This window comes from Amblyomma maculatum, chromosome 9 (assembly GCF_055883805.1).
Source record: "Amblyomma maculatum isolate TAMU_Amacu chromosome 9, ASM5588380v1, whole genome shotgun sequence".
In the NCBI taxonomy this organism is placed as follows: domain Eukaryota; kingdom Metazoa; phylum Arthropoda; class Arachnida; order Ixodida; family Ixodidae; genus Amblyomma; species Amblyomma maculatum.
In genome coordinates, this window is record NC_139352.1 from 48630475 (window position 1) to 48656831 (window position 26357).

General features: G+C 46.6%; 1 protein-coding gene across 6 annotated transcripts in view; it reads right to left on the reverse strand.

Annotated features, from left to right (window-relative positions):
• The window catches only part of LOC146179013 (uncharacterized), a 449427-nt gene that overhangs the window by 152532 nt on the left and 270538 nt on the right, over positions 1 to 26357 (reverse strand). For 3 of the 6 annotated variants that reach the window (XM_084578711.1, XM_084578709.1, XM_084578708.1), the window contains one exon: positions 11477 to 11503. Coding sequence is in view for 5 of the 6 variants with exons in the window: in XM_084578709.1 (XP_084434835.1) it covers positions 11477 to 11503 (27 nt within the window). In the remaining variant the exon portion in view is untranslated. Of the gene's footprint in view, positions 1 to 1537; positions 2382 to 11476; positions 11504 to 26357 lie in introns of those variants that run through there. The other 3 variants (XM_084578704.1, XM_084578705.1, XM_084578703.1) reach the window with 2 other exon arrangements.

Here is a 26357-nt window from a genome sequence, read left to right on the forward strand (position 1 = left end):
CCGCAGGAACTTAAGTCTGCTCGTACTACATATGTCAAGCACCATGTTCATTACAGTTTTCACGAAAAATTCCTTATTATTATTGTTTATTTTTTTTTGGGGGGGGGAACAAAGCCAAACACAGAGGAACAAAGCCTCCATTATGAAATGTTCATCTGTCGTAGACATCTCTCCCATTGCCGTCCACAGCGGATGGCGGTAGATAAAGCGACTGGTTTTCAAAACGACCTCCCTGTTTTTCTTGCTTGCAGTTTATAAAATTGACCCTGGATGATGGAATCAGTTTTTCCGCGTTCGTAGAGATTTTAAACGCTGTAAAAGTGGATGAGTCGAATATATACAGGTAAGAACCACCAGTGCGTTAACAAAAGCTGGAATCTTTAGGAAAAAGAGAGAAAAATGAAGTTTTCCCTGAATGCTTTTAACTTCGATTTCACTTTTAGGCGAGCGCAGCTGTCTTGCAGATATCTCCTTCTTCGAACCTTATCTCGGAACCTTCCTTTTGCAGCTCTCCCGGATTCGGAATCTCTATCATGAAGTGGCCAGGTCACAATGCACCTAGGGATTTCGCGCGCATCTTCAGTTTCTCTCAGCCCGCTTATCGGTACATTTGGAGACACGATCGGCCACTTTGCAGCTACTGCACAAAACTAAAGAGAACGTGTCATTAAACTCACGGAAATGCTCGCTGCGCGCCCTTTTTCTTTTTTTTTATTTTTTGTATGCTTTTCTTCACACCTTAACCTAACCTTGGCTTCGTGATTCCATTACTTAGAGGCTTCTTATTTCTCCATTTCTAACAAAAGGAGAAGAAAAGGGTCTAAGGACGTCACAGTTGTCTTCTTTTCCAAACTCTATCCATTTCTCTCAAAGGGCTATCGCTAAAAGTTATATTCTTGTCGCCTGTAACCTTCGCTGTACCCTTAACTAAGTGATACTGGCAGACGCAGATGGGACTTTGTTCCTATGGCGTCCTTTACAGATAAATAATGAACATACGCGGTCTCTCAAACATATTCATGACGTCTTCGCATAAACATCATGACAAGAAGTAACCAGATTAAGACTGAAGATTAGAACAAAGCGAGACGGGTTAACGTTCCTTTTCTCATTTGTTTTTTTCATAAATACAAATGTATTTATAAAGCTCCCTTCGCGGTCGCAACGACTCCGGCATGCATTTAAGACAGTCAGTCTTTGAAAATTACTAGTGAGGAAACTTGGTATTGACGTCAACAAACGCGTCAGCATAGAGGTCGAGGTAGTAAATAATTTTTCTTGACTGTTTAGTTTAGAGGAAAGTTTTGCTCAGGTTAAATACCACCGTTGGGCCAGCACCTCCGTTTCACAGCGGAGTATTGGATGCCCGGCTAATCCCGCTGAATGCGGCTAATCCCACCTAATTCCGCCGGCTTACGCTTTTGTTTAGTTCAGGACCTCGTTCATTCTCACCGAGGTTCTCCACTTCCCCAAACGCATTGAAAAAGAAAGCAAAAAAAAAAAAATGTCCAGAAAGAGCATAGTGCGTTACACTCACTTTGACCCATTTCATGGCTCCAGAGTGAAGGGGCAGCAGCGAGTGCTCCTGCTCCGCACCGGGGTAACACTCCGAACGCACCTTGTGCACCGACGGGCCGCCACTCTCCTCAGCGCCGGCACACATGAAAATCCAGTGTCCCGGATGCCCGAACCCACGGCAGTGATGGCCTCCGATCGGACTTGGGGACGGTCCAATCAACTCTTCGACGCCGGCAACGTGCATTTGTCCCTCTTTTCACTCGATCTTCATTGCTTCGCCACGCGTAGATGCGGAGATACGCAGGCAGGTGAGGAGGAAAGCTACAGACTCGATTCTATACCGTAACGGCCAGTGGCGGTGGTTCCAGGAGAGATGATGACAGCGCCTGCTTTTGTTTGCACCTTTTTCTTATCTTTCCTCGCTGTATCAGAGAAGCGGGCAGAAGATACAAAAGACTTTCGAAATGCCGCACAGATCGCGGTGAGGGAAGTGTTGAATGTGTAGCCACCGAACGGATCCCTCAAAATTGCGTAACCAACAGGCGCGCCTACCAACTGGCGAACACGTATCAGGATTCGAAATTACGGACTGCTCTCCCGCTCTCACTCTCGCCGTCCGTCAGCCGTCAGCTCTTTCCTCCGTGGCGTCCTGCCGAGCGAGAAGCCGAAAAGGAAGCGAGGAAGGAAGGAGAAAACTAGGATCACCCTCTTTATCTAATCTCTCCGCTGCCAACGATTGCCTCCTCGTCCTCTGCAGTCCATCCAGAGCCACGCAGCTATCTCCTCCTTGCGAGCGGCAGTGTTATAGAGGCGTGAAATGCGACACCCAGCAGCTTGTCGTCTCGTTCGCAACAATGCGCCGGAGAGAACGGAGGGCGATAGAGGGGGAGAGAAAGGAAATAAAGTAAAACAAAAAAAGAAGCGCAGCGTTCGCGCGTGCCTTTTTGCAAAAGGCCTGCCCTAAATAATAGTCGCGAAAAAGCGCTGACAATGATGAAGCGCTCAGCGGCTCCCTCGGATCTCAATTGTCTGGCGCTGCACTTCGCTCCTCTTTACACCTCTCGCTCTCTCTCTGATTTGCTATGCACAGACGAGCCGCCTTCTTCGCGACACGTGTATCACACATGTATCACTCACTGCGATACGCAGCCGTCAGCTGACCGTGGGAGGGCAGCCAATTGCAAATGATGTACAACCGCCTCACATTCAGCAAGATTGTGACAGAATAATGCGAAACAAGAATTTCTCAGAACTGTGCTGTTTCTTCCCCGCATATACATGCACGTCAGGTGTCCCAGCTAAATGTAAAGGAACTTAAAAAAAAAGAAAGACAGCGTCCTAGCCCTGTGAAACAACAGTTGGGATTGGCATGCCTATAGTCTGCAGTATCCTTTTCATTGTCCACAGTTTATTAATGAGGAAAGACTAAATTGCTATTTCTTTCTTTATTGGCTTGAACACAAGGTGCCTGCAATGGCTGCACAAATGCGCCTTTCGCGTAACTTCATTTACTTGCGGAACTATGCGGGCATCCACTGTGCCCGCATAGTTCCATCGGGTAGAGAATTCCAGGAAAAGGCAGATTTTCTTCTCTGAAACCAGTTTCGGGACATTGCAGTAGCAGCGTTGCCGTTGCCGCGTGGAAGCATTTTTATTGTTAAAATATCTTAAAGATATCTCAAAGAAAAAGAAATACTTTACGTAAACGGTATAGTTCGGTTGGTTTAAAACTGCGAGGACGTTATTTAAACCTTGCGGAGCGGAATAATAAGTAGCGACAAATGGTTTTCATTCCTGGTGACACGCACACGCACAAGCATACGCACACGCGCACGCGCGCGCGCGCGCGCACGCACGCACACACACACACACACACACACACACACACACACACACACACACACACACACACACACACACACACACACACACACACACACACACACACACACACACACACACACACACACACACACACACACACACACACACACACACACACACACACACACACACACACACACACACACACACACACACACACACACACACACACACACACACACACACACACACACACACACACACACACACACACACACACACACACACACACACACACACACACACACACACACACACACACACACACACACACACACACACACACACACACAAGGCGCACGCGCCCTAATTAGGCGTGTTTCAGGTATATCTCTCTAATTTTTAAAACTAAGCATTTTGAGATAGCTAGTTTCTCCCTCACAACTGCACTATTGCTGCGACATAAAGAAAAACGTGAATAGAGATGCTAATTATTAAGCTGGCTATCTAGCTTCTTGTAAATAACTTTTTGACTATTATAGTCAGGCATCTAGGGTACAATCAGGAGCTGAAGATGGTTATAAGCACAAGTCAAAATAAAACGAAAAAGGCTTGAGGGGGAACCTCAGTACGCTGTAGCCAATGTTTCGACATGTGGACTTGTCATCGCTCAGCATCAAATTGGATAAGAGCCTTGTGGCCGATCATTTATAATTTAGAAAACGCGATTACAATAGGCACTGTGGCTTAAAATATATTGCCTGTTTCGCGCAAAAAGACGTACTTAGCCCCACACTATTAGAAATGCCCCGGGCACCGACACTAAAACGTGCGAGTGAGAAGCCACCTTGCCTACGCCTGAGCTGCGATGCTCACCGCTTCTTGCTAATATTATTTATTTATTTATTTATTTATTTATTTATTTATTTATTTATTTATTTATTTATTTATTCAAGTTACTCACAGGCCCTTTCAACATGGGAGCATTGTGTGAGTGGGGCAGTACATACATGAAGTTATAAACAGAGCAAAAACAGCGATTTGAGAGAAGCGTTATACAATAGTTAGCAAGACGTACTGAGCAGAATACACTTAAAATTTTTCCTAGCTTTTGTCCCTCCCTTTAAGATAAAAACACAAGTTATACATTGGTTATTATTATACAATATAGAATAACTATACAACGTTCAAAATGTGGCAATAGGGAAAGGAACACAATCCGGCACTGTGTTCAAAAGAGCATAATTTTGTTCATATTAGGCAGTATAGTAAAAGTGATTTTCCGTAAGAGCACATAAAAACATGACATTAGGTGAGGATCGTGGTTATCATATCTCGAAACATGGCAGGATTTTTGGTGTTAGTAACATCCTCAGGAAGGCTGTTCATTTATTTATGGCACGCGGAAGGGCAGACATGTTAAACGTTTTAGTACGACCAAAAATACGCGCAAAGCTGCTATGATTGTGGCGACGAAGTGATGTACGAGATGGCCGTGATAAAGGTAGTGCGTGGCTGGGAGGACTGAAGACCATAAGTGCTTTGGGACGTGAAATCTCATTAACTAAATTACTTGCGTGGAGAACATTCAGTTTTCTAGAGCACTATAAAGAGCTGAGTAACGAAACCAACTGTCCTCAATGTCGATACCGATTTGGGCCGAGGCTTCGCAGGTGGTGCAACGTTATGCATCGCATCGAGCGCGATGCGCGGCGACCTTGATGCGCATTGACTCAGCGTTAATGTATATGCAAGCGCGAGAGGTGGACATCGTCGCCACTTGTGGAGAAACACTGTTGGTGTGTTTGAGCGAAGTGGCCGTTGTACAGGGTTTCACTTTTCTCATCCAAACCTTGTGGCCAGGACACAGCTGCCGTGCGGCGAAAGCTTCCCCCGTTGGCAATCGAATCGGTGGCGGACGGCGTAGGGAAAAAGCGACCCCAAAAATAGGCGTGATGTCATCGGACAGTAAAATGGTCGCAGTGGTCATAGAGATGGTCATTGCAGTATGTACATGTGAAATTTTCTAACCCACCCTAATCCATATATTAATCCACCACATTGTAATCCCCATCCTGATCCCCACCTCAATCCACTCCTAATTAACCTCATAATCCACCTTATTCCTCTTCTTCAATTTCGGGCTTTCTTGAATTGACAGCACGTAAGCACTTACGTTCTAACCATCATAAATAACTAATGTGCCTTGAAGGTGGAAGCGCCCATAACGAGACATGCCTTCGATGGACCCATAAATTCGTTTTGATTTCTCGTTACCCTCAAAATTTCCAACGATTGCCATAACCAGTATAACCAATACGGTCATTAGCGCCAACGACTATCAACGTCATCACCATAAATGATCATCGCCAATATAACCTTCACTGTCACACCTGGGGTCCTATTCTCGACAATTCGCCATTACGTTCAAATTGCGGCGTTCGCGTAACGTGTGCAGCAGGGCGGCGTCAAGTTACGTAAGCGCACAATACGGTTACGCATTGTCACGAAAAAGGAAAAGTATAAAAACGAATATGCTCCAGGAACAGAACCGCTGCGGTGCATTCCGCGATGCGGACGCCTCCAGCTGCACTGAGAGCGAGTGAACTTTGTCAAGGCCTTGCAGGTCTCATTGTGTCATGACATACGAGCAGGACATTCTGTAGCAGCTATGGACGGAGAGGCCGAGAGAGTTTACGAGACGCGAGCAGCGTTAAAACTGAAGAACAAGAACGGCACCGGGATATTAGAAGTTGCAGAATGGAGGAGGAAAGTGACTTTGCTTCTCATAAGCGCCGATAACATCTCGCATTCAGTTATCAGCGACATTTGAACGCAGGCACTAAAACGCTTATTCCTAGTTGCCAATACGGTAGAATGCAAATGAATAAAGGCCGATTATTTCCTGGCTGCATTAAAGAAAACAAGCACAACTAAAATTAAATTAAGAGCATCGCGTGATTAGAGGGTATCCTCAAAATGTGCCATTGAGTACTTATTTCTGTTTTGTAAAAAACAAAAATGATGAGCCTGTGTGCATATCTGAGCAAAACTTTCTATGAAACACATCACATGTCGCAAGCAAAGATGTGCCATTTACATGCCAAATACATTACTTTGCTGAAATAAAAGAGGCTGTCAGTAATTTTTCTTGATTATTTCATCGTGGGAAAGACCTTAATCTCATGAACATTGAAGTGAATCCATAGTGCTAGCCAAAACCAAGCAGCTACCCTTCACGTGTGACACAAGTGCAGAGCTAAGTGAGATGCAACAAAATTTTGTCCTGTGCACTCAGAGACAGTCTCTCCGCATAAGCATCATGAGCCAGGCACAGCCCTGCTGTCGCTGTATTAAAACACTTATGCACATGCCATAGAACCAGGCAGCTCCTTTCAATGCGTGATCAAGTGCAGTACAGCATTGTTCTTCGTAATAAAGCAAGGTTTATTGCCAAGATGTCAGGAAAGATGACATCGGCAACAGAAAAATGCCCTCACCTCCTATTCTACACTAGGGAAAGTAAGGAACATAGAGCTAAGTAGATTGATGGCGGCGCTGCCATACTGCAGTAATGCAATTGATGCGGGACAAGACACCTACTTTATTTGCATAACAAAAGTAATTCTTTTATTTGTGGGGTTAAAGGTCCCAGAGCGACTCAGGCTATGAGAGACGCCGTAGTGGAAGACTCCAGAAATTTAGACCACCTGGTGTTCTTCAACATGCACTGACACCGCACAGCAAGCGGCCGGGATTCGATCACGTATCCTTGGACACATAAGTCGAGCGCCCTAGCCACTGCGCCACCGCGGCACCGCGGCGAGGCGCAAGTAATCGCTTTGTACGTCTACTCATCAACTAACATTTGAAAATCACTAAACCTGAGGGCACTGCAAGTAGTAAAAAATGTGATTTTATTTATTTCCATTCTTTGAAGACCTGAAAGAATTTTACAAAGAGGAAGTGGCGGAAGAGATAAAATCGGCAACCATTACTTAGAATTTAATGCAGCCAGACTGCAGCGACGGAGGCAGTAACATGACGGGAAAAGTACAAGCAAACAAAAGGATATAAGAAAAAAGGGTAAGATATTCAAGGCTGATGTGGTTCATTGCATAATATTTGGGAAGCTGTAACGCTGACTGAGTTAACCAGCAGATCCTTATTTCTGGCGCAGCTCCAGGAGTGAACAAAGCGACACAGATATTGAAATGGAGAGCCTCTCTCCCCAGTATGGCCTGTCCAAAGGAAAGGTAAAAAGAGATGAGAGAATCGGCCAGGCATCATGCTGTGCGCTTTGCTTTAAACTCTTCGTCTTTCTTTCTTTTTTTTTCTCTCCCTGTCAAGGCAAAGGAGACAAGCAGAACAGCTTTCGAAACATGCAAAGCGTGGCGCCCTCGCTTAGCTAACGTAATTGTTTTGTGGCTCTTGATTGATTTGTTTACGCAGGCCGGTGCTTCTTTCCTCGCTCGCCCCTTTCCCGGCGGGGTTCTCACAAGAAGCGCAAGTCGACGAGACTAATGCCAGAAGGACCGAGGTCGCTACTCGGCGGGTGATCCGGCCGCAAGCAAGACGGCGCTCACGCTGTAGCTGAGAAGAAAAGCGCGGTTGCGTTTGTTTGCTTGTTTGTCGAGCCTTGATTGATGCTTTGCTGCCTAGACCAAAACCAAACAAACAAACAAATAACTTTCGAGCGCTAACCTAAGCAGCGCATTTGCCCGCGCTCTATCGGAGACTGCGCGTTCAAGAACAACGCACGGACGGGGTCTGGTTTAACGGTAGAGCCTTGAGCAAAGCTAACGAAGAATGCGAGTTCAGTACGCATGGGCTAACACGGGCTAGGAGCAGTATGCAGCGAGCGTGGAACCAAAAGCGACAACTTCGTCGAAGCTCAGGTTCAGAAACGGAGGGAGCACGTATGTGTCTACGAAACTGAGTCTGCAGGAACAAAGCCGAACCTAATAATGAATGAGGCTAACGCACCGCGGAAAATAAGAGCCAGCAAGCAATAAACAAAAATTGATGCCAATTCGTAAATAAAACTGACGCCGTAGCATCCACGAAACAGAACACAAGAAGAACATTGAACAACCGCTGTTTTATAAAAGACAACGCAGAACGAGCAGCGTAGTAAAAATTGGATTTGGAGGTAGAGCGCCCAAGCGAACGCCCCTGCGAAGCCCAAGAAAGAAATATGAGGCGAACGCGATAGCCAGCTACAAACGAATATGAAAGCAGTAATGTAGTCTGAGTTAGAACTGTAAAAAAAAAAGAAAAAAAAAAAGGCCTATCTGAAAGGAAGCGCAGATGCTGGCAAATCGCCGAACAGGTAAGAGAAATCAACGCTGAAAGTAGAATCGAATAGGGCTTTATTTCCAGTCTTATATACACAATATAAAAAGGATCGCCCGCATTTATTGTTGTGTATAAGACTGGAAATAAGACATTATGCTCAACTTCACTGGATACTAGCGAAGGCTGTGTTAAGCTTGGTTATGCATGGTTTCACGGTTTCGCCTTGAGAGCAGCCGCTATAGCCCCTCTAATATCGCAATTTTCCATTTTTAATCTGCGATTTGTTTCATGTTCTTTTTCTTTAAGTTAGGTTCTGGAAAAAGGAGGACGCGGTATACTTTGTAATGGATACCACGGAATGGTGGACATCAACACTTAATGAGGTCAAGGTCACTCCACCTTTTTGGAAGGTCAAGCGGCTGGACAGGTTGACCTTGGCAGACACATTGCGTACGGTGAAGCTTTCGCTACAAAGGTAACTTTCTGAGTTCTTATAGTGGCTGCGTTTCCTAGACGCCTCCGATTTTATCTGTCTGTGCATTTTTAAAGTGTGTTGAATCGGTGATAACGAAGAGAAGTCAGGGTTCACAACCCTCATATACTCCAATATGTGCCGTATGGCACATATCGGAATATCGAAAGCAGAATCGAAATAGCGTTCCCTTTTCTAAGCAAATGCAGCATGTATGGGAAATATTGATAAGTAAATTCTCGATCCCTTACAGTGTCCGCGTCTCATAGGCAGCTCTGATTTTATCTGTATGTCCCAGTCATTTTTGGTGACAGATGAGTGCTCTCCAGAAATAACTCAAGTTACCGACATTCTAGTAGAAATTAAGAAGAAGAAATGGACATGGGCAGGACATGCAGTGCGAAGAGAGGATAACCGAGGGTCGCTTAAGGTAACAAACTGGATTCCAAGGGAAGGAAAGCGTAGCAGGGGGCGGCAGAAAGTTAGGTGGGCGGATCAGATTAAGAAGTTCGCAGGGGTCAAGTGGATGCAACTAGCACAGAACCGGGTTAAGTGGAGAAATATGGGAGAGGCCTTCGCCCTGCAGTGGGTATAATCAGGCTGATGATGATGAGTGCTCTCCCCTGACGGGACTGGTACAGGTGGGTTACCGCCGCTTGCGGCGGGGGCTAGCCTGGCACCGAAGTTTGTATCTGTTGTAGGCCGTCATTGCACACGCCACCGCTGGTGGCGGACGACGGCTGTTGTTGCGGCGCGCGTCTTTCTCTCCCTCTCCCTCTTCCCTTTCTTTCTTCGCTATTTTTTCTTCTGTCTGCACGAGGAATCGGAGGTGGCTCAGCTACAGAGCCAGTAGCATGCAAGCCCGTGCATTTTCTTTTCCTTCTTCCTACACCCACAACGACAACAAGAACCGTGCTAGAATCGGAAATAACAAAGAGGAGTAAAGTTCACATCCTCCACATACTCCCATATGTGCACGAATTATTTCTTCCGTAGAGGGCTAACCAGCGCCGCATTCCTGCTGACGCTTGTTCGGAAAGGTTCTCGCATCGTCGTACACCTCAAACTATCAAAAGCTCTGATATTAGAGAATTTTCGCCGCTGACGTTCAAAAAAGCCTCAGCAATGCTTGTTGCTGCCTATTTTTTGCTCCCAACGCTCGCAAACTAAATACCCATTCTTCCACTCGGGTGCATCGGCTTCTCGACGTCTATTGCGAAAATGACAGGTGTTTGAAAATGTTCAAAGCTAACTATACGACAATCTCAGGCAGACGTCATACTTCGAAGACGATGCGATAGACGCGTCTGTATCGCAGATAACCAGAACACAAATAAAATCATGACGTTATACGCTTAAACTAGAGACAGAATGAAGAGTTACGAAACGTTCGCAAGCCACGAATGCGTACGAAGCCAAGAAAGAGCAACCGAAGAGGAGGCGCGCAAAGTGTTAAATGCATTGTCTGGTGCTCCTGGATAGCATTTATTTCGAAAATGTTTAAGGGACCGCTTTGCAACGCGCGTTGTGTACAATTATTAATAATAATTGGTTCATAGGAAGGGAAAGGCGCCATATCTGTCACACTTGTTTCTGTGGACACCTGAACCGCGCCGTAGGGGAAGGGAGGAAGGTGGGAGTTAAAGCGGAAAGAGAGAAATGAGACGATATCTTGGCACAGGGGCGGGAGAAATGCAAAAGCTCACTTTTCGCTTTGAGGTAGGTATACCGCTGTGCATACGTCAGCTGCATGAAGCCGGCGGTACAATCGAAATACTGCAAAAGAAAGCATGCAGTGGAGTAGCCAGAGATTGGCGATGGAGGGGGAAGGGGGGCAGGGGAGGGGGGGGGGAGGGGAGGGGAACACCTCCAAAATGTTCGATGCAGTGAATCCCCCCTCATTTCGGACTATTTTCTGTCCAGCCTTTTTTTTTTTTTTTTTTTTTTTTCGACTGGCGGTGTATACACCACCCAGCAAATGCTTCCGGTTACGCCACTGAGGGTAAACTCACCTCTTCATCTGAGCTCTTCGTTTATATCCCATGCTACTACAGCGCCGCCGCGTGCTCAAGTTCATGTCTAATCTGTACCAGCAGGAGCAGCATGGCTGCGGTAAAGATTTGCTTTAAACGAGCTTTCCATTATGGCCAATCCTGGAGGTGCCTTGGAAGGAGCACACTGATCGCGCCGAATCTCGCGGCGGTCCGTTCGGTGTGTTGCACTTGTTGTATAAGACCCGATATTCGGAGAATAGGAGATATAAACACTAGTACGTTTTTGCCAACGCTCCAGTCAGCCCGACACTGACGAAGACAAGTAATTTTGTCTGAAATAAACAAAACGAAATGATAAAGCAATACTCACAGCCAAGCTGCAGAAATCCAGCGGCGCCTGACAAGACGTTCAGGAGGACATGAAAGGAAAGAAGAGAGATACGAAACACTATTAATGCTATGACACAGATTAAAAAATGAGTGGCGTTCAATTCATTGACACTCGGAAAGAAATGCATCGCGCGTGCATTGAGAGGTGATCGGGGCAAAGCAGTGCTGGCTTGATGCACTGTATTTGCCGATCGCTGTGCACAGTAGCGAAGTAGCGCACCCCGTATTGCCCTTCGGGGGGAACGATTTATCGCCTGCCGAGATGGTTTCTCAGCCCTTCGCCTTTCAGCGGAGGAGCACGTGATGAGGCTGTGAGTGATATACGTTTTGTTTGTTTGTCAATAAAATGAGCACCTATGCTCTGCTTACGATGACTCTCGGGGATAGCATGCATTGCACCTATTGCGCCGGAGGCAGAGGTGCGCTCTCTTTTTCTTTATGACCCAAGTGCGCAGGTGTGCGCGGCTGACTGGGATATCACTTTGCGCACTACACATCTGCGGGTCTTATCACGAATGAATTCATTTGATCGTCACCTTTCCCGACAGAATAGGAGCGGTACAGTAATAATAGAAATAATAATGAACATCGGCTTTCTTTGTAGAAAAAATATTATTCTTAGTTATAATAACTATCAATCAATCAATCAATCAATCAATCAATCAATCAATCAATCAATCTTTATTTAATGTGCGCAGGAACAACCATGTGGTCTTTGTGTAAAACTTGTGCGCGCATTTTCATTTTTTTTTGTGCTGCAGCACGAATACCACATGGTTGTTCCTGCGCACATTAAATAAAGATTGATCGATTGATTGGTTGATTGTTATTATAGCTAAGATTAATATGGCTTTTACAAAGAAAGCCGGTGTTCATTATTATTTCTATCACTACTGTGCCACTCCTATTCTGTCGGGAAAGGTGACGATCAAATGAATTCATTTATGATAAGACCCGCAGATGTGTAGAACCCTACCACCTGAACTACCGTTCCCTTCTAGAAACTGATGCTAAAACACAGATGATATTTGCAAGTATGGCTCGCTTAGTGGCCTGGTTAGAGCAATGTGATTCGAGTGACGACTAAACAATGAAGATTCTGTCTACTCCCCTTTATCTCCATCCATGGCCATGAGCCTTCCCATTCAATAAAGGACATTCAATCAATCAATATACTTTCTGTGCCTTGCCAAATTTACCAAAATTTACAAGGAAATAAAAAAAAAATAAAAAGCGTTCTAATTGGAATTCAACGACTTTAGGGAAGTAAACACTGATGTCAATAAAAATTATATTGCAGATTGTAGTGTGAAACACTACACTCTGCAAAAGTAATGGTATGTATATATATATATATATATATATATATATATATATATATATATATATATATATATATATATATATATATATATATATATATATATATATATTCCATTACGTTTACAGAGTGTAGTGTTTCACATTTTTGCCGGTGTTGGGAGGCCCGAATTTGTCATTACGTTGTGGAAATAAATATAATTTTATATATATATATATATATATATATATATATATATAATTTACTCGACGTTTCGATCGGAGACCGAAAGATCGGTCTCCGATCGAAACGTCGAGTGAAATGAAAAATAAAAAATGTTTCCTTTAATGAAGCGTATACTTCGCTATATATTCTTTTAGCAGTCTAGTACGTTATGTTCTCGCAACCTATATATATTGTAACAGTACGGAAGAAGATGAAGTTTAGAAGACAAGTGAAGGAGAAAGACGTTGAAAAAAGGACTCTCGTGCCGGACGCGCTGCCGTTGACCAGCTGAGCTCCCGACCCTATCGTCTTGTTGTTCAGCGCTCCGACGTCTTACCCCCTTCGTAACAAATTGGTGGTCAGGTGCTGGGTACGACTACCCTCAAGACGCATCCTCAATCGCTGGAGCTTCGTCGGAGCCGTCGCCTCGCTGGTCTCCCGCCCTTTCCAACAAGAATGCAGCAGACTACCGAGCAGCCCCGAACATCAACACGGGATCCTCTACCCCCGTCTCGCGATGCGCCGCCGACCACCACGAATGCGACGCTACCGTTTCGCGAGCCTCGTTCCTTTGCCGGCCAAGCAGGGGAAGATGTTGATGACTGGCTCAATCATTATGAACGTGTGAGCCGCTATAACCGCTGGGATTCAGTGGCTAAACTAGCCAATGTAGTCTTTTTTTTGACGCAAACCGCCTTGATGTGGTATGAGAACCACGAGGACTCCCTGACAACTTGGGAAAGTTTTGTCGAAGCTATCAAGGAATGTTTCGGCGACCTAGCTGCAAAAAAGAAACAGGCAGAGCAGACACTTGCTCAGAGGGCCCAGGCAGCCGGCGAAACTTGCACCACCTACATAGAGGCCATACTCAAGTTGTGCAAGACCGTCGACAGCAGGATGACTGAAGATGATAAGGTAGGCCATCTGCTCAAGGGCATTGCGGAAGATGTCTACCACTTCCTCATTGCCAAGGAAAACTTGAGTTCGGTATCTGACGTTATCCGGCACTGCCGAACATTCGAGGCCCTAAAGACTCGCCGTATTACACCGAAATTTGGACGGCTCGCAAATGTGACTACAGTGGCTAGCATTGAAGAATCTCCATCTCCAAGCCTCCTGTGCGCGATCCGTGAGATTGTTCGAGATGAGATGTCACGACGTGAGCAGCTTGTACGGCCAAATGGCTTCGGAGGGGACGTATATGCTCGTCCAACTTATGGGGGTGCGTGCCCGCCGATGTCCACGAATGTCACCGACTTTGTCTGCCGCGAAGACCTATACCCTCCGCGACCAAGGCCTGAAGACAATTTCCAACAATTCTCTTGCCATCAGCGTAGAGATCCTCGCTCTTACTCCAGTCGCACATCGCGCCGACCGCCGGACAACTACATCGTCCCGGAACCACCATCCGGATATTCGTCGCGGCCTACTATGCAGGAACCAGCTGACACGCCACTTTTTGAGCGACCTCTTCCGGTGTGCTACCGGTGTGGGGCCGCGGGTCACATTTCCCGCTACTGCAATCGGCGCACATCGTTCCGGAATCCCCCGACGGCACCGAACCGACGCATCGTCCAGCCCTACATCGACAACTATCGGCCAGAACATCCTTCCCGGAGGGGCCGTTTTCAAAACGAAGGGCACCGCAGCCATTCGCCAGCGTCTGACCGTAGTGTGACACCACCTCCGTCATTTCGTGCGCGCCGCTCCCCGTCTCCACGGCGCCGATCTCCACCACCAACGCAGGAAAACTAGCCAGCGCGGCCAATGGAGGTGAGGTCGCTGGACAATGTGCGCTGCTACCTATTATTCCTCCGTCTGTGTTCATGTTAAAGAACAAGGTCAATGTGATTGTTGATGGTTTGCCAACGATTGCGTTGGTAGACACTGGTGCTACAGTTTCAGTGATGAGTTTAAATTTTAAGAACCTTTTGAAGAACAAAGTTATGTTTGTTTGGGACAAAACTGCAAATTTTTATGGAGTAAGTGGAGAGTTATTGTATCCGGTTGGGGTATGCAGCGTTAAAGTTTCCTTGGGGGGCACGGTATTTCCGGCGGAGTTTGCAGTACTGCCCCGATCTACGCACGACGTAATCTTGGGAATTGACTTCCTGCGAATGTGCGGCGCTACAGTTGACTGTCGAACGGGAGAGCTAAGTGTTAGTGGTTCTCTTCCTCGTGAACTTTTGGAAGAGACATCAAATTATGAAGACGTTTTGTGTGTGTGTGATGAAGTCGTCATACCGCCACATTCAGCAGTGTGTGTCCAGGTGTCCTGCTCCCGTCCTATTAACGACTCTTTTGAGGCTACTGTGGCGCCTCTTAATTTACAGTGCGTAAAGAAAAATGCGTTGGTGCCTCATTGTTTGGTTCGCGTGAAAGAGGGCCGTACCGGACTGTGGACTATAAATTGCTCTTCGGAACCAGTTGTTTTTCCAGCGGGTTCCAAACTAGCTTCATGTAGCGCAACTCTCCCGAATTGTGTAGCTGTCGTTACTCCTGCCCTAGACAACCCCGCTACTAACTCACCTGCTGACGAAAAGCTTCTTCCGATGATCAGTGCATCGTTGAACACATCACAACGACAGATATTGAAGAACCTCTTGTCCCAGCACCTATCCGTCTTTGATTTCACGCAGTCCGACGGCTCGCAACGTTTTCCCCTGTCGCGCGCACGCCACAGGATTGACACGGGATCTGCCCATCCGATCCGTCAAAAGCCGTACCGTGTGTCACCATCAGAGCGTAAGATCATCACCGAGCAAGTCCAAGACATGTTGAACAGGGGCGTAATTCAGGAATCCTCAAGTCCTTGGGCTGCTCCCGTGATATTGGTGAAGAAAAAAGACGGAACATGGAGGTTCTGCATTGACTATCGTCGCCTCAACTCCATCACTAAAAAGGATGTGTATCCTCTACCACGCATCGACGATGCCATAGATTGCCTTTTTTCCGCGTCTTATTTCTCTTCAGTTGATTTGCGATCGGGTTATTGGCAGATTCCGATGGATCCTGCTGACAAGGAAAAAACTGCATTTGTTACCCCGGACGGCCTATTTGAATTTAACGTGATGCCCTTCGGCCTATGTAATGCGCCGGCCACATTTGAAAGATTTATGGACACAATACTTCGTGGCCTCAAGTGGGAAATCTGCATGTGCTATTTAGACGATGTTGTTATTTTTGGCCGGACTTTTACTGAACATAACACGCGACTCGCTGTTGTGTTAGATTGCCTACAGAAGGCTGGCCTTGTCCTGAATTCTAAAAAGTGCCGTTTTGGTGAACGTCAAGCGCTGGTACTCGGTCATCTCGTCGACCGCGATGGAGTTCGGCCAGATCCACAGAAGACTGCAGCAGTTGCAGCATTCCAACGACCACAGACTCAAAAGGAGCTCCGCAGTTTTCTGGGCCTGTGTTCCTACTTTCGACGATTCATTCCAAGGTTTGCCGACGTCGCCTACCCTCTGACATCCCTTCTACAGAATGACGTCCCTTTCGACTGGACCTCAGATTGCGACGCGTCTTTCCGCCAACTAAAGTTTCTGCTAACGTCACATCCCATACTACGGCACTTTAACCCCTCCGCTCCGACTGAAGTCCACACTGATGCAAGTGGGATTGGTGTTGGCGCTGTGCTTGTGCAACGTTCGACAACAGGCGAGCATGTCATTGCGTATGCAAGCCGTTCCCTCAGCAAACCTGAGCGTAACTACACTGTTACGGAGCAGGAGTGTCTCGCTGTAGTTTTCGCTGTTCAGCGGTTTCGGTGCTACCTATATGGACGCCATTTCACGGTTGTGACGGACCATCATGCCCTGTGTTGGCTTGTCAACCTTCGTGATCCATCTGGTCGTCTGGCACGCTGGGCCCTTCGTCTGCAAGAGTACGACTTCACTGTTTCGTACAAGAGTGGCCGCAAACATGCCGATGCAGACTGTCTTTCACGCCTTCCTCTCCCTACGACCGAATGTGACTCTGGTGATTTCGATCATTACATCGCCTCCGTCGTGCCCGAGTTTCCCGACGCCTCGGCTTTGCGGACTGCGCAAGAGACCGACATAAGCCTCGAGCCCCTGCTTGCGGAGGCGCGGGATTCCACTGCTTCCAGCCCATTTTGTCTCCGTGATGGCCTTTTGTACAAAAAGGCTTACTCAAGCACCGGTACGAATTTTCTGCTTGTGGTTCCCGAGAGCTACCGCTCGTGCATCTTACGCGCCATGCACGACGACCCCACTTCCGGTCACCTGGGCTCTGCAAGAACGCTCCATCGTGCCCGCGACCGGTTTTATTGGCCAAAGATGCGCCAGACGACTGAGCGATATGTGGCGAGCTGCACTGAGTGCCAACAACACAAACGCCCTACGTCCACGCCACAGGGCCTGCTGCATCCTGTGACTCCACCACGTGGCGCATTTGAGAAAATCGGAATCGACCTTATGGGTCCCTTCCCGAAGTCATCCGACGGAAATCGTTGGATCGTGGTTTGTGCCGACTACCTCACCCGCTACTGCGAAACGGCAGCTCTTCCTTCAGCCACCGCTCACCACGTGTCCCTGTTCTTGCTCCGTTCTGTGATCCTCCGCCATGGACCTCCGCGAGTGATCATCAGTGACCGAGGTCGCCAGTTTATGGCAGATGTTGTGGAAGAGCTTCTTCGTTTGTGTGCGTCGCATTTTAGGCATTCCACACCATATCACCCTCAAACCAACGGCTTGACGGAGCGCACAAACCGCACACTCACAAACATGCTATCTATGTACATCGCATCTGACCACAAGAATTGGGATACTATACTGCCATTTATAACGTTTGCATTCAACACCGCAACCCATGAGACTACTGGCTACAGCCCGTTCTTCCTGCTATATGCCCGTCCTCCTCGGTATTGTCTAGATACCATTCTTCCTTACTCCGTCCATGATGAACCGTGCATTGCGGAAACTCTTTGTCGAGCCGAAGAAGCTCGCCGTCTCGCCCGTTTGCGAATTCTCGCTTCTCAAGAGCGTTCAAAAGCTCGGTACGACAGTCGGCATAGCCATGTGTCTTACGCCCCTGGAGATTTAGTGTGGCTTTGGCGACCTCTCCGAAAGCGTGGTTTAGCGCAGAAAATGTTGGCGCATTACGCTGGCCCTTACATTGTGCTTGAACGCGTCAGTGAAGTGAACTACCAAATAGCACGTATGACAGCAAGTGGTCGTCGTTCAGTCAGAACCGAAGTTGCCCATGTCGCCCGGATGAAGCCGTGTCACTCTCGTGGAAACGAATAACTACCTCGCCCGGGGGGCTTCGTCTGCAAAGGGGGAAAATGTAACAGTACGGAAGAAGATGAAGTTTAGAAGACAAGTGAAGGAGAAAGACGTTGAAAAAAGGACTCTCGTGCCGGACGCGCTGCCGTTGACCAGCTGAGCTCCCGACCCTATCGTCTTGTTGTTCAGCGCTCCGACGTCTTACCCCCTTCGTAACAATATATATACGCTGCACAGCGATTTTATAAAACATTCAAGGGTCACTTATAGGATAGAAGAGAACACATAATAAGAAAGTCTAATGAATATTAGAGGGATATAATATGTGCATCAACCTGCATTGCCGCATCTGTACCTGTAGGCACCGCACCGTCTATGGTTGTCCTTTAAGTGTACAGGTTCTGGCGGCAACTGATTTAATCTTCAACGCAGGATTTCAGCAGTATTGGGGAGCGATTTTGCTTGCTTATATAAAATCACAAAAGAAGGAAGACCAAAGGTGAAATAAGTTTGCTTGAAGGGAAAATGAATATTCATAATCAATACGTTCTTATCTATATTTTGACGAACATCGGTACGATCGTGGTAGACCTTGCAACACTATACTCCAGTGCGTGCATGACATTTTTAGCAATAGAAGAAGGAAAAATTTGACTGTATACACACACTATTCCGTGCTAGGAAATCTGTTGTAAATGTATGCTAAAAATAATAAACATAAAACCAATGAGGATAGTAATAACTGAAAATAAGCAGAACAGAAAAAAGACGCGTGGGTTATTAACATCAATTAATGGACGAGGGTGGTTGAAATGAACAGAAGAGATGGAATATTATGGAAGATGAATAAACTGAACAGAAAGACGACTTGCAAAACGTGGCCTAAAGAACGAGGCAAGTGGAGGGGTATAAAGAAAAAGCACTACAAGCACTACTACGTCCTAACGACAGGACGTCTACACCGGCGCCTATTGCTTCGGTCCATCTTATACGTCGTCCAATACGCACCTCGGTCAACGCAGCGGGGACCCCGAGTCGACGCGGTCGACGTCGTGTTGACTTCGAGCCTGCATCACTGCTGCGCTGAACTACATCGCTGGTCTGGCGCGGATCCGCCTCAAATCTGCCCACCGTTACAAACTGTGTATTTCTTCAATGACGCGATGCTGCGCCTCGAGCACTTGCCCTGACGTCAGCGAGAACTTCTTTTGACTTGGGCCGTACTGTATTACATATGATTGTTTATGATGCCGTCGGGATGAAGACATCGAGCTACTTGACTACACCGCAGTTGCATGGGCTGTCTTCATAAGCTGGCGTGGATGCATACAAGACGGGCCTGACATCGTCACCGCTGTGTTCCTTACCCTGTGCCTTTAGCGATTTAGAAAATTATGTGCTATCCGACGTACAACGTGGAAAGGTTTGTCTTACTCGATTCCTTACAGAGGGCAACCGCACCTGAGTGGGTTTTTTTCACGACATTTTTCCTCCAAACGGCAATCAGTCAGATAAAAAAGAGAGAGCGAGAGAGAGACCTCTTGTGCTCTTATAAAATTCGTGGGAGGCCCTGCTCTAGACTCCAAACGGTGACAGTAGTGCTTTCTTTTATGAGTACTTGTGTACATGGCGACGCATGTCGGCCAGCGTTCTGTGCTTTAATTCCGGATTAAAAGAATATCTAGCTTTCACTATGGTCGACCAATCATCGGAAGATTTAGCGAGGCTTATCCAACCAGTAACTTGCAACAACCTCAATTCAAACTCGGGGCTTTATATCTACGCATTGTTTGCTACACCGGTGCGTGTATGCCTATTTTGAGAGCATGTCTTGTGAAATGTTCCGTCTTGGATGCAGCTGCCTGCTTCGACTCTTCGTGTAATGCCCATAGACGCACGTCACTTCTAACATTGCGAATGTTATGGAGCGAGAGGGCTGAGGATTAACCTCAACCATCTGGAATTCCATAATACTGCAGCGCAACTTTTTTTTATTTTTTATTTATTCAATACCGCAGGCCTTTACGGCCCAAGGAGGAGGGGCATACAAATAGCATCAGAATACATAATGAAGATAGCAAATAATTTCAAATAAAAAATCATATAAACTTCCCATAAAAAATTCAACGCCCGGGAATCGAGCGTGTGGCTTGCGACTAAAAAACTAAACAGTATACAGAGCCATCATGATGGGTGGATGCATGATGGCAGCGCGCCGGATAACAGCAGCCTAAATATAAAACCCTTTACTTCCCACAAATTCACCAGTTATTTAATCAGTTAATTAAACACGCACAGTTTACCTCTCGTCCAAATAACTTGCAACTCATTAACTAACTCGAAATAAGAAACTGGCGGCGTGAAAAACGACGTCAATGGTGAAAATTATTCTCACCGCTGGGGTGGTGCAGTGGCAGGGCGATCGACTAATGTGCCGAAAGATGCGGGCTCGAATCCCGACCTCGGCGGCAGCTTTTCGATGGAGGCGAAAAGCTAGGCGCCCGTGTGCTGTGCGATGTCAGTGTACGTTTAAAGAACTCCAGGTGGTCAAAATTTCCGGAGCCCTCCACTACGGTGTCTCTCATAGCCTGAGTCGCTTTGGGACGTTCCCAACAAACCAACCAACAATGGCCAGCACTTCCTTTGGGAATTTCACGCTCGGGTTCAAACCCGATCGCCGGTGGCTGCATTTCGATGGGGGCGAAACGAAGAGGCGCCCGTGTGCTATGCGATGTCAGCGCACGTTAAAGATCCCCAGGTGGTCGAAATTACCCCGTAGCCCTCCACTACGGCTCCTCTTTCCCCCTTTCGACTTTCACTTCCACCTTCCTCCCTTCCCTTGCAGCGCGGTCAGGTGTCCGCCGAAACAATTATGACAGATATTGCGGCCTTCCCTTCCTGTGAACCAATTATTATTATTATATAAATATTTCAGGGGCGTAAATACTCATGCATTCTCAAAGATAAAGTGTAAGATAAGTATTAATATGCCAGCAGGAAGAAAGGAATGTCTTCACTTGCGTCTAATTTAACCAGAAGTAACTGCTTTTTGAGAAGATTTATTTCCGTTGGATTCGACGCTTATACACTTCCCTCGCTTATGTTTCTGTGTACAGTGCGGTGATGCTAGATTTCCATCGCCAAAAGCAGTGTTCAGGTCGGCGATTCCAGTGGTGCCTTGAAACTTGTTCCGATCCGCGCACCGTATAAAACACACCGCAGTGGCTCAGCGCCTACGGCGTTCGACTGCTCAGCGAAAGGTCGTGGGTTTGAATCCTGGCCTCTGGGACAGTGTTCTGCTCGCAGCAACTGGACAGCAGCGATGGTTTGGTCGTTTGAGCGTGCGCATCGTATACGCTGTAGGTGCTGCGTTCTGGGTCGTGTGTCGCCGGGTACAAGTTTTATCCTGGCTTGGCGCTCGGATTGTCTGAGATAACTGGCGTATGGAAACCACTCTTTGACCCACCGTGAATTGACCAGTACACCTCGCCCCATATGGGGCACGCTCGTTCGCCAAAGCAACTTATGCGCCATTAAAGAAACGCATCACATTACCATCATCTTCTTTCACACTCTCCATCCCTTGCCCAACAGCACAGCGTACACCGTAAGCAAGAAAATTACTACGCCTCTCAGTTCCTATTAACCAACTAATGATATCTTTATGTGATACAAGGTAAGGTCTGCAAGGCAAACATAGCTACACTTAAAAATATACTCTGGTAGTGTAAGGCACAAGTGACCGGTGTTAATCCTGAAACCCTCTTGTCGAGATGGTCCGCCGCTCTGCGCAGCTCCAGCCTCAACGACTTACTCTGGGCCGTCCCGCCATCGTGGCTGCGAAGAGACAATATCTCGATGTTCTCAAGTGGGCGACCTATAGGGCCGACCGCGTCAAACACGGCCAGACAGTAAATAAAGCTATTACTAGCTCCTCTCACCAGGTAATATACATATATATATAAGTGCACGAACAAATTATATCTATTATACTTCAGTTATTATTATTATCAATAATAATAATAATAATAATAATAATAATAATAATAATAATAATAATAATAATTGGTTCACAGGAAAGGAAAGGAGCAGTATCTGTCACACTTGTTTCTGTGGACTGATTAAAAAAAAAAGCTGATTTATATATAGGAAGGGAAAGGCGCGGTAACTGTCTCACTTGATTTCTGTGGACACCGCAACCGCGCCGTAAGGGAAGGGAGGAAGATGGGAGTGAAAGTGGAAAGGGAGAAAGAGGAGCCGTAGAGGAGGGCTACGGAGTAATTTCGACTGCCTGGGGATCTTTAACGTGCGCTGACATCGCACAGCACACGACGCCTCTGTGGACACCTGTACCGCGCCGTAAGGGAAGGGAGGAAGGTGGGAGCGAAAGCGGAAAGAGAGAAAGGGGAGCCGTAGTGGAGGGCTACGTAGAATTTCGACCATCTGGAATGTTTAACGTGCACTAACATAGCACAGCACACGAACGCCTCTCCGTTGCGCCAATTAGGCGGGGTTTTTCGTTGCCTGTTTTTGCTGCCAAAGCGGCTGGGTGCACACGATCTAGTGAAGCTGTCCGAGAGGCAAGTTTGAATGCGGACCTCCTGCCACCATGTAGTACATTGTGGTGGCGAAACAAACATTATTATTATTATTATTATTATTATTATTATTATTATTATTATTATGATTATTATTATTATTATTATTATTATTATTATTATTATTATTATTATTATTATTATTATTATTATTATTATTATTATTATTATTATTATTATTATTATTATTATTATTATTTCCTTATGACGGTATACATTCTCTGTGTGACTCGCCCCACTCAAGCAGCTACAGTCGCATGTCCGAGGATTCAGGAACTCATACGGGCCGTACCCTTGCAAAGTTGTCTTCGCATAATTGCCCTCCCCTAGAGCGCAAAGCGGTGGCGCGGTGAGGCCGCACGCGCTCCGCGCGCGCGTCCTTCGCGTCGGTCAAGTCTGAGGTGATAGCCAGCCCCCGGCACGGGCGAACATCACCAGCGAGCCCATGCGATAACCACGCTCTGCACGTCCTCGTCTTATCGGCGTGGCCGCTTTTATCAGCACGAGGCAGTGTCTCTGCTGTGCTCTTGTCGTGTCCCGCTGCACTTCGGCCCCGCTGAGGCGACAAATTCGCGCATCAAGGGTGGACCGAAAGCGGCGAAAATAAAGGAAAAAAAGCAAGAGTAACCGCCAAACAAAGAAGGGGCGAGATAAAGCGCAACACATGGCCGCCTCCGATGCTCGAAACGCAAGGCGGTGATAAGCAATGCAGTACGCAAACGACATTGTAATCGAGTTGGTGATAAAAAAGAAAATGCAGCCGAGGTCAGATACGACACGGAGCCCCGTCCCGAAACTGCGAACACGAGAGGTGCTGCTCCGATAAGGCAGCGAAGCGATGCCGTACGTGTCGGGTGAGCGTTGCGATTATTGCGCACGAGGGATTTGTGTGGTAGAAAATAGAGCAATTGGTCCGTGTAAAAACAAAAGGAAATTTCTATTGTTTCAACATTGCTCTCGAAACAGCGAGAAGGAACAAGCAAAGCGGTAGCTGTCTAAAAATATCCTTCCCAGATGAAGACATTGCTTGACCTGCTAAAAATTAGTTCAGTTCAGTTCAGTTCAGTCGTTCAGTCGTGTCCGACTCTTCGTGACCCTATTGACCATGTCACGCCACGCTTTCCGGTCTCTCACTATCTTAGTTAGTTAGCCCTAACGTAAATACAAAACAAAAACAAACAGGACGAACTGCTGCTATGGCTGAGTAGCGATGGTGTTCGGCTCCAGGGCTCAAGGTCGTGGAATCGAATCCGGACTGCAAAAGGGGGGGGGGGGGGGGGGGGGCGTAGTTTAGGTAAGGAAGATATTTGCATATAGTTCGCGTACTGCGCTTAGTAAGGTCACGCTAAATGAGTGATGGCCAGAGTTAATAAGAAGCCCATGAATGCGGTTTTCAATAAATAAGAAGACCTCGACTGCATCGCTTCTATAGGCACGTATGCTGCGTTAGGACGCTGAACACCGGACACATGACGCAATGCTTCTTTTCCCATCGTTGCCACAGCAACAGTTATCAATAAATCAAATAATTGATTTACTTACGCAGGACGGACGGACATGCGCTTGCACAGGCTCCCTCGGTATCCCTCATGGATTCCTCACAACGATCCCTGACAAGCTGCAGGTTTATGAGTAGTGACTCAGAGCCCTTCACGTTCCACGTTAACTTGCATGAACATGTTTGCAACTCTACTGAACAGATCGTGGCGGTAAATGTGGGAGCGGTTACAGCGAAATAGCATTTATTGCGAAATAATCATTTGCTTTTATCTAAACACGTATCCCGAGGCTGCATTTTTCTGTCGTCGTCCAGTTGCAGCCGAGGCAACAAAGACGTAAGCAAACCATTGTATTGCTGGCAGTTTTGCGCCACACCTGCAACAGGCACACATCGGGTGATAAGCAGCATTGTCCTGCAATAATATAATATCCCGTTGCTGCATGCGTAATCTGCGACAGCCGCGCGTATAGTAGTGAAGCTAAATTCAACACGACCGCCGAGGACGCATGCAAACAGGCTGTACAGGTGTACCGGGCCCTCTTGATGCACAATCTTGTACTACTCGCAAAAAAGAACAAATATATTAATGACGTAACGTGAGTACAGAGGTTAACCGACGGACACGCATGTATTGTACCGCTCCGGCTCAGTGTTTCCTGTATGTGAACTGCTAAGAAAGTAGCGCCGTCTTGGCCACCGCGGCTTCATAGATGCTAAAACGCCTGCCCTTCAAATAGCCCAAGGTAGTCGAGAGTAATCCAGCGTCCTCGATTAAGACGTCGCTCAAAGCCCCCCAGCACCACTGGGCACGCAAAGTGCAATTGGTCAAATCACAGCTCTTTATATATATATATATATATATATATATATATATATATATATATATATATATATATATATATATATATATATATATATATATATATATATATATATATATATATATATATATATATATATATATATATATATATATATATATATGGCGCGGTTCTCTTACGCTGAGGCAATATTTCCTTTCGAGCTTGATATGCGATCCATAACCTTGTTTCTTATTAGCCACGCACCGTCTCTGCCAATGGCTGACATGCAATGAGGGTTACTTCTTAGCAGTGTGGTCAATCAATTATGGTGAGGCGTAAGCTAAAAAATTCGTATAGGGTGAGCACCATTGTCTTTGTCGAGCCAGTTGAGTTCTACTGAGGGCTCCACTTCATAGCAGTGAAACAAACCGCTTCGCCTGGTTATTTTTGAGAAAGACGGTACGAGGCCGTTCTGGTATAAATGGTTGAACGACCAGAATTAAGCCAGAAAGAAATGATGTTATTGGTGTTCAACAAGTGATTTGACCTAAATGCACGAAACAGCAGCAGAAGATCCAAGCATAAAATATCGCCTTGCAACTTCAACATGTGTAGCAGCCGCTGTAGTGAACTATGTTATCTGTGCTGTGCAGTGAGTGTAAAGCAGTGGAAGCAGCTCTTCAGTGACGTCATCTTTGACCAATGGACATCGTCAGGCCTGTGTTGTCTCCAAAGACAGTGGTAGTCAATAAACATTCGGGGAAAGTATTATGTTGTACCTCAGATATCGGGGATGCAGACTGGTTTTAACCACGTATACTATTTGCTCTCATTAATGAGGAATACTTAGCAGCTTAAGTTGAGGACAACGCAGAGGGCTATGGAGAGAAAAATGGTAGGGGTAACATTAAGAGATAGGAAGCGTGCAGAGTGGGTCAGAGAAATAACTCAAGTTACCGACATTCTAGTGGAAATTAGGAAGAAATGGACATGGGCAGGACATGTAGTGCGAAGAGAGGATAACCAATGGTCGCTTAGGGTAACAAACTGGATTCCAAGGGAAGGAAAGCGTAGCAGGAGGCGGCAGAAAGTTAGGTGGGCGAATGAGGTTAAGAAGCTCGCAGGGGTCAAGTGGATGCAGCTTGCACAGAACCGGGTTGATTGAAGAAATCTGGGAGAGGCCGT